The sequence below is a fragment of the Narcine bancroftii genome, chromosome 10, assembly GCF_036971445.1.
Source record: "Narcine bancroftii isolate sNarBan1 chromosome 10, sNarBan1.hap1, whole genome shotgun sequence".
NCBI classification, from domain to species: domain Eukaryota; kingdom Metazoa; phylum Chordata; class Chondrichthyes; order Torpediniformes; family Narcinidae; genus Narcine; species Narcine bancroftii.
This window is the reverse complement of record NC_091478.1, coordinates 33,164,488-33,178,526: the sequence shown is the minus strand read 5'-3', so window position 1 is coordinate 33,178,526 and position 14,039 is coordinate 33,164,488. Positions and strand designations below refer to the sequence as shown.

The 14,039-nt window shown below is 41.4% G+C and overlaps 1 protein-coding gene and 1 long non-coding RNA gene across 3 annotated transcripts in view; one reads left to right on the top strand and one right to left on the bottom strand.

The window, feature by feature from the left end:
* Positions 1–11,495, bottom strand: part of LOC138744426 (uncharacterized) — a 30,753-nt gene extending 19,258 nt beyond the window's left edge. The window contains exons 1-2 of the long non-coding RNA XR_011345523.1: positions 10,522–11,495; positions 7,659–7,804 (exon numbers count right to left, since the gene is read on the bottom strand). This is a non-coding gene — a long non-coding RNA (uncharacterized lncRNA). The remainder of the gene's footprint in view (positions 1–7,658; positions 7,805–10,521) is intronic.
* tbc1d12b (TBC1 domain family, member 12b) overlaps positions 10,658–14,039 on the top strand; it is a 78,186-nt gene continuing 74,804 nt past the window's right edge. For both annotated transcript variants that reach the window (XM_069900575.1, XM_069900574.1), the window contains exon 1: positions 10,658–11,367. In XM_069900575.1, the coding sequence (XP_069756676.1) occupies positions 10,742–11,367 (626 nt within the window). In that variant the 5' untranslated portion in view covers positions 10,658–10,741. The remainder of the gene's footprint in view (positions 11,368–14,039) is intronic.

Here is a 14,039-nt window from a genome sequence, read left to right as displayed (position 1 = left end):
GGAGAAAAAACACATAAAATATTAGCCTGGCAACTTAAAACAGAACAAGCTAAAAGAACTGTATTTGCATCAAGGAAAAAGGACAAACAAAATAACATATAATCCAATAGAGATTAATGAGAACTTTAAGGAATTTTATGAACAATTATACCAAACTGAGAACGAGGGGTAAGATGATAAAGTAGAAGAGTTTTTAGCAAAATTTGAACTGCCGAAATTGCAAGAAGAAAACAAACTGATAAATCCATTTGAAATAGAGGAAGTACAGGATATATTTAAAAAGCTGCCAAACAATAAAACACCTGGAGAGGATGGATTCCCAATAGAATTCTATAAAACATTTAAAGAGTTATTAATTCCTCCTCTCCTGGAAGTAATGAACCAGATAAAAGAAACGCAGATTCATGTAAGACAGGAATAATTACAGTAATACCAAAGACGGGGAAGGATCCACTAACACCAGCATCATATAGACCAATATATCTACTTAATTCAGATTATAAGATAATAGCAAAATTATTAGCAAACAGATTGGCCGATTGTGTACCAAAAATAGTAAAACAAGATCAAAACTGGATTTATTAAGAAAAGACAAACAGCGGATAATGTCTGTAAATTTATTAATCTAATTCAAGCAGTTCAAGGAAATAAGAAACCAACAATGGCTGTTGATTTAGATGCAGAAAAAGCCTTTGACAGAGTAGAATGGAATTATTTATTCAAAGTATTACAGAGGTTCAATCTACCAGAAAATTATATTAATTGGATCAAAGCATTATTTAATGGACCATTGGCGAAGGTAACAGTAAATGGATATGTATCGAACCATTTAAAATTAAGTAGGTCAACTAGGCAGGAATGTCCCCCTCAGTGTTTGCTTTAGCAATAGAACCATTGGCAGAACTGATAAGAACAGAAAATAAAATAAAAGGAATAAAAATAAAAGAGGAGTATAAAATCAGTTTATTTGCAGATGACATCATAGTATACTTAACAGAACCAGAAATATCAATAAAAGAATTACATAAGAAATTGAAGGAGTATGGATAAATACCGGGGTACAAGATCAACGCAAATAAAAGTGAAGTGATGCCAATGAGTAATGCGGATTATACAGAATTTTAAAAAGAATCACCATTTAAGTGGCAAACACAAGCAATCCGATACCTAGGTATTAGGTTAGATAATAACTTAAGCCACCTGTACAAATTAAATTATCAGCCACTAATAAAGAAATTGCAGGAAGACTTAGAACATTGGAAAGAATTACCGCTAACATTGATAGGGAGGGTAAATTGCATTAAAATTAATGTCTTCCCAAGGATATAATACTTACTTCAATCATTACCAATTCCCTTAACAGAGAAATTCTTTAATGAACTAAAGAGAATAATAAGGAAATTCTTGTGGAAAGGGGGGAAAACCGAGGATAGCATTAGATAAATTAACAGAGAAGTACAATCAAGGTGGTTTACAGTTACCAAACTTTAAAAATTATTATAGAGCAGCACAATTAAGGTATTTATCAAATTTTTACCAGACAAGGACTAAGATAGAACTAGATAAAATGGGGGAGAAGGTACCAGAACATATACTTTATAAGTGGGATGAAAAACTGGTACAATATAAAAGCTCACCAATATATGGAAGAAGATTCACTTAGAAAGGAAAAAAAAACAAATGACCAATTACCAAAATTATTATTGACGCAAAATCAACTAATCCATTTTACAATAGATAATCTTTCCTTTAGAGAATGGGAGAGAAAAGAAATTAAAAGAATAGAAATTTGTTTTTTGGGAAATAATTTATTAACATTTGAACAGTTGAAGTACAAATATGGAATAACTCATGGTACAATGTTTGCATATCATCAACTGAAAGCTTATTTAAAGGATAAATTGGGAAACAGATTGAGATTACCAGAAGGAAGCAGCTTTGAATGTGTGATTACAGACACAATGATAATTAAAAGATTTATAATGAACATGTACATTAAGCTGCAAGATAAGGAAAATGATGAAATACGCTATAAACCCAAACAAAAGTGGGAAAAGGATTTAAGTTCTGGAACTATGGAGAATATAATAAACACAAGGATACACATGACACAGTATAATTGGTTACACAGGTTATATACCATGCCCCAAAAGTTAAAAAAAAATAGGATCCAACATTATCAGATAGATGTTTTCGCTGTAAGAAGGAAATGGGAACAACAGAACATGTAATTTGGGCATGTGAGAAAGTGAAAATCTTTTGGGAAGATCTAAATCAGGTATTAAATAAAATCACAAAAAAAATACCAAAAAATCCAGAGATCTTTCTTCTAAGTAATATAAGAAGTAGAGAATTAGGCCTCAAACTGTAGAAAGCGCAAAAAATATTTATTATGATAGCCTTAGCAGTAGCAAAAAAATGTATAATGTCAACTTGGAAAATGGAAGAGAGCCTGAGAGTACAGCAATGGTACATGGAAATGAATAAATGTATTCCATTGGAAAAAATAACATATAATTTAAAAAAATAAAGTCACATTATTTGAACAAATTTGGGAACCATACATGGAACATAACAGAGAGGGCTTGCCTCGGACCTCCACCCCCTAAAATGATAAGAAGACAAAACAACTTGATCTACGGTGTAAAAGTAGATGACGCATTTTTCTTGTTTAATTTTAATTGTGTGATGACATTGTTTAATGGTTTTATTGTATTGTACATGTTGAATATTTATTGGTTTTGGAGGGGGGGTGGGAAGGGGGGAGGGAAGGTGGGGGGGAATAAAAGGGAGAAAATGCCACTGTGTATATTTAATGAGAAATGGTTGTATATATTTTGGTTGATATAGTTCACAGTGTGAAAAATAAAAAATTATAATAATCTGTGCTAAAAAAAAAGAACCTGATAGCTGTTGGAAAGAAATTTCTCAAAACTCATAGTGCTGTTCTTTAGGCTTTGTACCTTCTGTCCAAAAGTACAGAATGTGTAGGAATTTAGATATCCATCCATGAAAATCTAAAACGTGATCATTGGTGGTTGCAAAAGTGAAAAAACCTGATACTCTTCCCTTATGAAAAATGGCCAAATGAAAGACAGAAAACAGGACCTTTCAAGACAGGTGGGAGGTGAACTCTGACCCCAGAGTTTGATGAACTTGCATCTAAGAAGAGATGCCAAGTATCTGGTGCAGACCCAGGTGCATAAGAGTAAATCACAGTGTAGCAAGCTAAGCTTGGATTAATATTTTCTTTGCTTAACTTTGGACTGTTCATAGTTGAAAGATTGGATTTTCATTGAGGCAGGTTGTTATTTTTTTGACTTGTTGGCTTGTGAAAAAAAATACATTTAAAAGGAGCTTAATGGCTATAGAGAAATATTATTTATTGAATATTTTATTTCTCATTTGTTAATGCTTCTTCTGGAAAGAGTTTAACCAAAACTATTATTAAACATTTATTTTAATAAGAAAAAGTTTAACATTACATATGTTGAAAGAAGAGAAAACATGCAGATGTTGAAAATTTTCAATAAATATTTAGTTTGGCCCACGACTTAGTCGAAGTTTTTAATTTTGGCCCTCTGTGAATTTGAGTTTGACACCCCTAGAGTGTAGAGTATAGGCGGCAACTGGTATTGGAGTCCTAACTGGTTCAAAATAGTTGTTCAGCAATATAGTAATTGAGAATCATTTGACTTTCTCCCATTTGTCTCCTGTGTGTTCATTAAAATTACGTGTGATTGTAACACTTGTGTGCAAACTCATCTTTCTGGGAACCTACCGAACCTGATACTCTTCCAAGCTCACTTTTGCAAGAACTGTAAATCCTTGGTGAGCTGTGATTCTAATCTTTCCATGAGGAAAGTAATGTCTAGTTGCCTGCCTAGCTGGCAGCAGAATCTACAAACGTTTTTGAAAGAAGCTTTATGTGCTGGAGTTTATGAGTTGAGAGAGAGGTTGCAAGGATTTCTGCTCCTTCTGGTGAAAAGAGATTTGAGTAAAAAGAACTTTTACCTTGAGTTAATGGCTGCTGAGAACCCTAGATGACAGACAGCTGATCACTTACTAATATAGCTCTAAGGTTGCTAAAAGAAAATGGGCTTTGATGTCTGGTGTAAGTATTCCCTGTGCTAAATTGGAATACCTAAAACTGCAATGTACATATTATCATTCTGTGTATTTGAGCACTGATACCGTTCTTATTGTGGAGACTTGTGGCCACCCAGTGGAGCACCTTCATGTCATCACACTGAATTCCTATGTTTCACATGATGACATTTTTTTCATGAAGCTCTCAGTGCAATCAGAATCATACAGCAAAGAAAATGACCCTTTCAGCCCTCCTTGTCCCATACCAACCATGATGCCAATCTATGTTAACCCCATTCGCCTGCATCCCTCTATGCCTTTCATGTGTCCAAATGACTCTTAAATATAATTATCTGCATCTCCGAAATCTCACTCAAGGTAATCACCATCCTCTGAATGAACATATATCTCTCAGATCCCCTTTAAATTTCTCTCCTGTCCCCTTAACTCTATATCATCTAGTTCTTGACCCTGGGAAAAAGACTCTAACAACCTATCAATGGCCATCAAAATTTTATAAATTTTTATAAGGTGTTCCAGCCTAGTAAACCCAGCCTGTCTAATCTCTCCTTAGAACACCCTTCCTGTAGAGAGCCAACCAGGATTGCACCCAATCCTTAAAATGTGGTCCAGCCAACATTTTGAATAGCTGAAATATGATATCCCAAATCTCACACTCGGCCAATGAAGGTAAGCATACCATTTGTCTTTTCACTTTCAGTGAGATGTGGACTTTAACCCTAGGTCCCACTGTTCAACACTCATAAGATTGCTGCTATTTTCACTATATATTGTACCAGAATTTGACTTCTCAAAGAGCATTATCTCGCCCTTGTGTGGATTAAATTCTATCTTTGTCCAATTTTCCAGTTGATCTACATCTCACTGTAACATTAGGCAATCTTTTCTTGTATATAGAACTCCATCAAACCACAAAGATCCCTGCTGTTCACCACTAGTTACAATATTCCATCCATCACTACCTCCTATCTCCAAGCCAAGTTTGATTTTGGTTGCCATGCACCTTGGATTCTAAGTGCCTTAAAGATCTAGAGTCTATTATTATTTGATTAAAAAATTAGTGGTACAAATACAATGTCAAAATCTATTTCCAAATGCTTGTCAAGTTTATTGTCATCTGATTGCACAAGTATAAACTGATGAAGCAGCATTCTCCAGTATATATATGGCGAGCTCTGCACTGGCCATCGTGACAGAGGTGCACCAAAGAAAAGGTACAAGGACTGCCTAAAGAAATCTCTTGGTGCCTGCCACATTGACCACCGCCAGTGGGCTGATATCGCCTCAAACCGTGCATCTTGGCGCCTCACAGTTTGGCGGGCAGCAACCTCCTTTGAAGAAGACCGCAGAGCCCACCTCACTAACAAAAGGCAAAGGAGGAAAAACCCAACACCCAACCCCAACCAACCAATTTTCCCCTGCAGCCGCTGCAACCGTGTCTGCCTGTCCCGCATCGGACTTGTCAGCCACAAACGAGCCTGCAGCTGACGTGGACTTTTACCCCCTCCATAAATCTTCGTCCGCGAAGCCAAGCCAAAGAAGATATATATACATATATAATGAATTGTTTCCTGAATATGAGCATCTCAGATGGTTAGTATGAGTAGTTCCTTTGTTCAACATTCTCACTGCTCCTGGGAAGAAACTGCTTCTCAGCCTAGTGGTACTAGCTCTGATACTCCTGCATTCTTTCCCGATGAGAGCAGTTAAAAGATGCTGGGTGAAAGGGGTCCTCAATGATTTTGTGCCATTTGAACACTGCTTAAAAATGCATAAATTGGAAGAATTAGCTTTGAGCTAATTTAGTAGTGACAGCCTTGAAGATAAGTCGTAGATAATATTGATTTTAATAAGCAGATGTTGATGGATTTTTTTGTTGTATTATCAGTACATTGTTAAATAGAAAATATCAAGGTTGATTAAGGTAAAAGTCAGGAAAGTAATTTCATTTCTATAATGTGGTAGTGATCTTGTTTATTTTGTCCTTTTTCTCATGGGAGAGGTTGTAGTGCTGGGTGGGGCTGTTGTTATAATCTTGGTGAGTTACTGCAGTGTTGCAACAGATGATAAGTACACCAACCACAACATTCTTCGAAGTTGAAACACAACCTGTGGGATCAAGACTGTTAAGTTGTCCAAATAGCCACAAGTATGAGCATGTACAAATAACTCTTTGGAATAGTACTGAGGGGCATTGAGACTGAAGACCATCTACAGAGGAAAGGGGAGGCAGAAACTCACAAAATAAAATGTTTAATGCTACATTTGAGAAACATTGCCAAAGTAAAATTGAAGCAGAGAAATAAATTTGTGCCACAAAACAACACATTAGTGAATTTTCAATGGGAGTTCATGTCCAGTTGTTAGGAATTTTTTGTTCTGGTGTGAGAATTTCACATGTCCTACTGCTGGTTTTCTGACCTCCAGGGTACCATGACCAAAGTTGATTCTAGCAAGATTGTCAACCTCGTTGATGTTAATAAAATGTAGGTGATTCTTTCACATGAAAAATAACTTTCAGTACTGTAGGGCACTTTTCACATTTCCACAACATTTATGAGTGCAGCTGACCCAAGTTGGGATGTTAGACATCACAACTTCAAGTGGTTTCAGCAGATTTCCCCTGAAAAATTCAATGACCAGAAATGCCAGAAGAAATGTACAAAAAAAAAGTTGTTCCTTACAATAGATCAGAAATAAGGACAGAACAAGCCAAAGGCAGGAGATGGCATTCACTTTCCTCACATTTCTGACCACCAGAAGTAATTCTTTGAGAGTCATGTTACAACAGTATTTGCACTCTTTATGTGACTGGTAATCCTTCCAGAGGAACCTGGGTAGGTTTCTCAAGAATAGTGTGGAAAAGAAGTGGGCTTCATTTGCAAAAAGCATTCATGGCAGTAATTTGCCAGGGACACTCTGTAAAGGCATCAGTGCCTTCTATGAATGCCTGTATGCAGATGTTTACATGTACAGAAAACAGAAGGTTCCCAACTTTTATGGTTGAGTTTTACCTGGAATGAATGCTGGTGAATACAGTTCTGAGAAGTGCACGTGTGACGTTTTCCTAAAATGTTCCTTGGATCTGAGCTGAATTATTCCCATTCTGGTTCTGTGAGTTGTGAGGTCACTAATGAAACCAATGTGGGTTTACAGATCCTATCAGAGACAGGGCAGGAGAAAGGTGAAAGGACAGGAAAGTATCCTAATTTGTAAGTGGGAATGCTCCTTCCATTTATGCTGAGATTGCATGTACTCCAACCCATGGACAAGTTTCTCAGAACCATCTTAATTGTCTCTTCTTCACTTTCAGCCATCATGGTGCAGAGATTCTGGAGAGTTAGGGTAGATGTTACACTTTTTAAGGGTTTTGAAATATTCTTTGTTCACTTGGTCACTTCTATCTGTGACAGAACTCAAAATAGTGTATCTGCTTTGGGAGTCTGACGTCAGACACATAAAGTATGGCCTTCCCTATGGAACTGACTGTTTAATTAATGTCTAAATAATGTTGGCTTGGGAGAAAACACCGACATTGGTTCACTTACCTTTTGCAGAGGTAGCATTGGGCACTATCTCCCCAGTGCTTTAAGAGTTCAAAAGTCGAGAGGTCATGTTGATACTCGACAAATCTCTGGTGAGACCACACTCTGTGTTCAGTTCTGGTTATCTCTTCATAGGAAGGATGTGGAAGCTATGAAGAGAGTGCAAAGGAGATTTACCAAAATGTTGCCTGAATTGGAAAATAAGTCTTATGAAGCAATGTTAGCAGAGCTAGAACTTTTCAATTTGGAGCAAAGAAGGATGAGGTGACGGAACAGCTTCTAAGAGGCACAGATAAAATGGACAGATAGCATCTTTTTCCCAAGGCAGGAATAGTATGTGTCAGAGAGCATATGTACAAAGTGAAGGCAGGAAACTTTGGGGGAGAGTTCAGGGGTGTTTTTTACAGATGGAGTTATGGGTGCCTGGAATGCCTTGCCAGGGTGGTGGTGAAGGCGGAAGCATTAGGGGCATTGAAAAACCTTACACAGGCACATGGATGAAAGAAAAATAGAGGGTTACAAGGTGGGAAGGGTTTAGTATTTGCTTTGGTGGGAATATATAGATTGGCAGTTGGCATAACATCGAGAGCCGAAGGGCCTGTGGTGTGCTGTAACATTCTATGTTCTATGAGTCTACTGCTGGTTGATGGTGAATTTAATCATTGCCTTCAGTACATTTGCATAGATTTTGGCTGACTGATAAAAATAGTGTTTGGAGAGCATGACCTTAAATCTGACACAAAACTTACGCAGCAGTGGTTCCTAAGCCCCTGAGTTAACACTCAATAATATATACCATATATCTCTCCAAAGTCAGTCAACATGATCCCCAGGGAAGGATTCTGAAAGTCACTGAGAGATCAATACAGTCAATTATATGATCTTGTACTTGCTGGATTTTTCCAGTGATCAGAGAGAAGCCTCCAAACGACCCAAACCAAAATCTCAGTCAAGATCATTTCAGCAGAATTTCCCTCAAAAACAGCGATCTGAAAATAATTTTGCAAGTTGAGTGGTTCCATTTCTATTTGATCAAAAGTGACAAGAGAGTAACATTTGAAAGAAATGGTTTCAAAAAGGGAGATCCCCACCCTGTGCTCAGCATTTTCTTGCAGGCGGAATCTCTTCAGGCCACACTCCCACATCTTCATTTACATCTGTAACCACAAAACCACAAGTGCAAGCTCACTTGCATTGCATGGTCAAACTCATTGAGAAACTTTTCTTCAAGATCTCGATCCCTATCTTTGCAGAGATATGCCACGCACCATGACAGTGCTACTTTTCCATTGCATGATTCTTGAATTCATGGCTGTGAGAATCTGCCCCGCCAACATCAAAAATATATCCAGTAAGGGGCGACATGGGGGGAAGTCACATAAGTGAGTTTGGCAATATTGCTTTCAAATAAACACTTGCAAATTTCACATTTTTTTTCTAAAATAGTGTTCGAGAGACTACCCGCTTCCTTTTAAAACCAAAACAAAAGCACAGACTATTAACAATTTTTAATGTTGCTTTAATATTATTGACTTTCAAAATCAGCTTTGAAATAAATGCCTGGCTAATGGGCTCAGATGGAGAAATTTAAACCACTAAGGGCGGTGACTCAAGAGGACTGGGAAATGGGCAAAGGGTGGCATAGTTGCTGTAGCGGTTAGCGCAACACCTTTACAGCGCCAGCGATTGGGACCGGGGTTCGAATCCCATGTTGTCTGTAGAGTTTGTACTTTCACCCTGTGTCTGCGTGGTTCCCCCCACTGTTCAAAACGTACTGGGGGTATAGGTTAATTAGGTGTAATTTGGGTAACACCCAACCCCAACCAACCAATTTTCCCTTGCAACCGTGTCTGCCTGTCCCACATCGGACTTGTCAGCCACAAACGAGCCTGCAGCTGACGTGGACATTACCCCTCCATAAATCTTCGTCCGCGAAGCCAAGCCAAAGAAAAAGAAGAAAAAAGAATTTCTAAATTTAAATTTAGATGGATTCTAACATGGAGAGGTGAAAGGTGTTGCATTTTGGTAGGTTAAACCAGGGCTTGGAGAATGGTAGCACTTTAGAGAGTGTAGTAGAACATAAAGACTTGGAGATGGACATAGTTCAACAAAAGTGGTGACAGAGGTGGACAGGGTGATGAAGACGGTGTCTGGCTCCACTTCATGGGTCAGAGAATTCAGTAAAGGAGCAGGAACATTGTTGCAGAGTTGAGGGCAGAATTAAGGGGGTTAGGCTAACATTTAAAAGGGACCTGAGAGACAGTTTCTTCACACAAGAGACAAGAATAAACTCCAGAGGGCTGTTAACTCAGCCTGCGACATCAGGCACCAGACTTCACTCCATCGAGGTCATCGATGAGGCGGTATCTTAAAAAAAAGCCTCTTCTCCTCAAAGACCCCCACCACCCAGGCCATGCATGCCCTCTTCACTCTGGTGAAAAAGGTACAGGAGCCTAAAGACAAGCACTCACTGGCACAAGGACAACTTCTTCCCAGCTGTCATCCGATTCCTAAATAATCAATGAACTAAAGACATTGCCTTACTTTCTGCGCACTGTTATTTTTAATTGTAAGATGGTTACAATAAGATTCTGCCGCAAGAACACCGATTTTCATGATTTGTTCATGACAATAAATTCTGATCCTGGTGGGTATATAGGATGAGCTCTCAGAGGAAGTGGTCGAGTTGGGTATAATTACACCTCCAGACACAGACAGGTTTAGAGAGAGAGAGAGAGAGAGAGAGAGAGAGGGTGGGGGGGGGGGCAGGTGTTGGACTCAATCTGCTGGAGGAACTCGGCGGTCGAGCAGCTGTAACGTTCCTGGCAGGAATCCTTCATCGACTTGGGAGAGATAAGAGCCAGACCTTGGTTGGGCTGCGGGGCCCCGTTGCCGGGCTGGAGAATCATGGTGACAAGAGGCAAGGAGCCCTCGGGGCCAGGGGCCAGACTTGGGCAGACGCAGCGCTCGGGGCGAATCTCTCCGCTTCCGCTTCCGGCGAGCGCGGCGGCACTTCCGGTGCGCACGGGCCGCGGGACCCGGCTGGAGCCGAGACCGTCGCTGGGCGGCGGAGCGGCGGCCGCTTGATGTCGGGAATGATCTATCGCCGGAATAACCATGAGAGCTGCCTGCGGGACCCCAGCAAACAAAGAGCGGCGGCGGCGCGCTTCCACACTCGCAGCGACCCCGCCTTAGGGGACCTCTTCAACGGCTGCTGCTCCATGGGAGAGGCGGCGGCCAAGCAGCGGGACGCCGGCGATCTCCAGCTCACTCCTGCCGGCTCGCCGGAGTCGTCGCTGCCTGGGACGGGCGGTTCGACGTCCTCGCCGTCGGCCTCCTCCCTCTCCTCCTCCTCCTCCTCCTCCTCCCCGAGGGAAGCGAACACTAACAGCCCTCCGGTCACCTCGGCCGATGGGTTGGGTCGGTGGCCCGGCGCTCCCAGCTCCGCTCCTTGCCCGGCGGTCCTCGGCGAGGAGACGAGCGGCCAGGAGACCCCCAGCGGCCCAGGCCGAGAGCCGCCCCACGGCCCCGTGGACAGCAAGACGCTGGAGTTCATGGATGTCAGTCTGAGCTCGAGGAATTCCTTCGACGTGAGCCGAAGGCAGAGCGCGCCCGAGCAGCTGGCGGACGGGCTCGACCTGCCCCCACCGACACTACCCAACGGCGAGGGAGCCAAGCCCAAAAAGCTCGGCATCGCCGACTACATCAGCAGGTAAGACGCGTCCAGGACCCTGTTCACAGCTAAAGGTCACAACTGCAGCTCTGAGCCCGTCGCTCCCTTGCCCGGCGGCTGCTGGGTTGTCACTGGTGCAGTGTTAACTGTTTCGCCTGGGAACAAGTTATTGTCCCTGTTCCCAGCTCAGTTCAGTGAGTTAAGAGGAAAACACCAAAGTCTGATTGAAGTTGGAGAGACTCAGCAGGTCAACTAGTAGCAAAGATCAAGACCCGCTTCGGGCTTAAAGTAGCATACTTGATGAAGGGCTCAAGCCCGAAACGTTGGTTATGGATCGTCATCTTTGGTATATAAAGTGGTTAAGTTAAGGTGTTGGCTGCAAAGAGAGACTTGCTCTATGCTCGGAAACCCACCAAGTGAGCAGGGTTTAGTTCCTCTTTGGTACGTGTCGACCTGGGCGGATGGCAAGAATTGGAATTTGGTGAAAGTCTCGTAGGATTGTTTTATATAGCTTTTTTAAAAAATGAAACCATAAGTTGTAGGATGAAAGATGATAAGATTACTCTTGGAGATTTGGAGTTTCCACCCACTAGATCGTTTACTGCAACCTTGCGCGTTCCGTCAGTAACAATTGGGTCCAGAGCAGTGATTCTCAACCTTTCCCTTCCCGCTCACATCCCACCTTCAGCCGTCCCTTACTCATCACAGAGCACTGATGGCACAGGGATTGCTTAAAGTGGGATGTGAGTGGTTGGGAACCACTGGAACGGGAATCTCACCCCAACTTTTCCAGTGAGGGTGAAGGTGGTCGGAAAATGCAAGTCTCCCACCAGCGCGACTCTGCGGGTTTATTAAATGTGGGTTACGGATAATCTCAATGTAGCAATTTTTTACTAGCAGAATAAACGGCGCTTTAGAAAATCTGTTTAGTTAGTAAGATTTTTAAAGGGTTTGAATATGTTTTGCCACTTTTAATTTTAAAACTTGCTGGGACGAAGATGCCAGCCAGTATATACCGTTTTTTTAAACAAAGGTTGCCGAAAGAATTAGCGGCACGAACGGTCTCGACTCGATTTCTCTCCACAGACGCTCTGAGTTCTTTCAACTTTTTTTTGCTCAAGATTCCAGCCTCTACTATATTCTGTTATCTCCAATATAACCAGCACGTTTGTGAAGGGGGCGCAGAAACGGCAGCTCTTGGATGTGGTCGGGAGATTAATGCCAGTTTTACAAATCGGGAGGTTTAGATAAAGTAGATGATGTGAAGTGGCTTCTTCTAATAGCCCGGTTAAAAACAATATCAAAATATCAACATTCAAAGTCTTGGGACAAAGGAGAGCACAGTATCAGCCGTGGTTAAGATCTTGAAAGCTATGCCTGGATAGACACTAGGAGATTCAACAATAACTTCAAAAGGTGAAATTAGTCTGTAATAAAAGCAAAATAAATCAGAATTTATTGTCATGAACAAGTTATGAAATTCGATGTTTAGCAGCAGCGTCATTCATATTATAAACCATCTTACAACATTATTATAAATAAAAATAATAACACAGGAAAAGTAAGGCAGTGCCTTTGGTTCATTGATTATTCAGAATTCTGTTGGCAGCAGGGAAGAAGCTGTCCTTGTGCCGTCTTTAGGCTCCTGTACCTTTTTCCTGATGGTAGCAGAGTGAAGAGGGGGTGGCCTGGGTGGTGAGGGTCCTTGAAGATAGAGGCTGCGTTTACTGTTTCATGTAGATGTCCTCGATGGAGTGAAGTCTGCCTTTGATGCAGATTAATAGCTCTCAAATCCAGCAAAGACCAGATATAATACAAGAACTGCAAAAAAAAAGTCATTCTGCTGCAGAAACACAGCTGGTACAACAGTATGATGGGGGGGTTAATTCTGGAGCTTACACACACACACACACACACACTATATATATATATATATATAAATAATATATATATATAATATATATATAATATATTATATCTTTCTTCTTCTTTGGCTTGGCTTCGCGGACGAAGATTTATGGAGGGGGTAAAAAGTCCACGTCAGCTGCAGGCTCGTTTGTGGCTGACAAGTCCGATGCGGGACAGGCAGACACGATTGCAGCGGTTGCAAGGGAAAATTGATTGGTTGGGGTTGGGTGTTGGGTTTTTCCTCCTTTGCCTTTTGTCAGTGAGGTGGGCTCTGCGGTCTTCTTCAAAGGAGGTTGCTGCCCGCCAAACTGTGAGGCGCCAAGATGCACGGTTTGAGGCGTTATCAGCCCACTGGCGGTAGTCAATGTGGCAGGCACCAAGAGATTTCTTTAGGCAGTCCTTGTACCTTTTCTTTGGTGCACCTCTGTCACGGTGGCCAGTGGAGAGCTCGCCATATAACACGATCTTGGGAAGGCGATGGTCCTCCATTCTGGAGATGTGACCCATCCAGCGCAGCTGGATCTTCAGCAGCGTGGACTCGATGCTGTCGACCTCTGCCATCTCGAGTACTTCGACGTTAGGGGTGTAAGCGCTCCAATGGATGTTGAGGATGGAGCGGAGACAACGCTGGTGGAAGCGTTCTAGGAGCCGTAGGTGGTGCCGGTAGAGGACCCATGATTCGGAGCCGAACAGGAGTGTGGGTATGACAACGGCTCTGTATACGCTTATCTTTGTGAGGTTTTTCAGTTGGTTGTTTTTCCAGACTCTTTTGTGTAGTCTTTTGTGTAGTATATATATATATA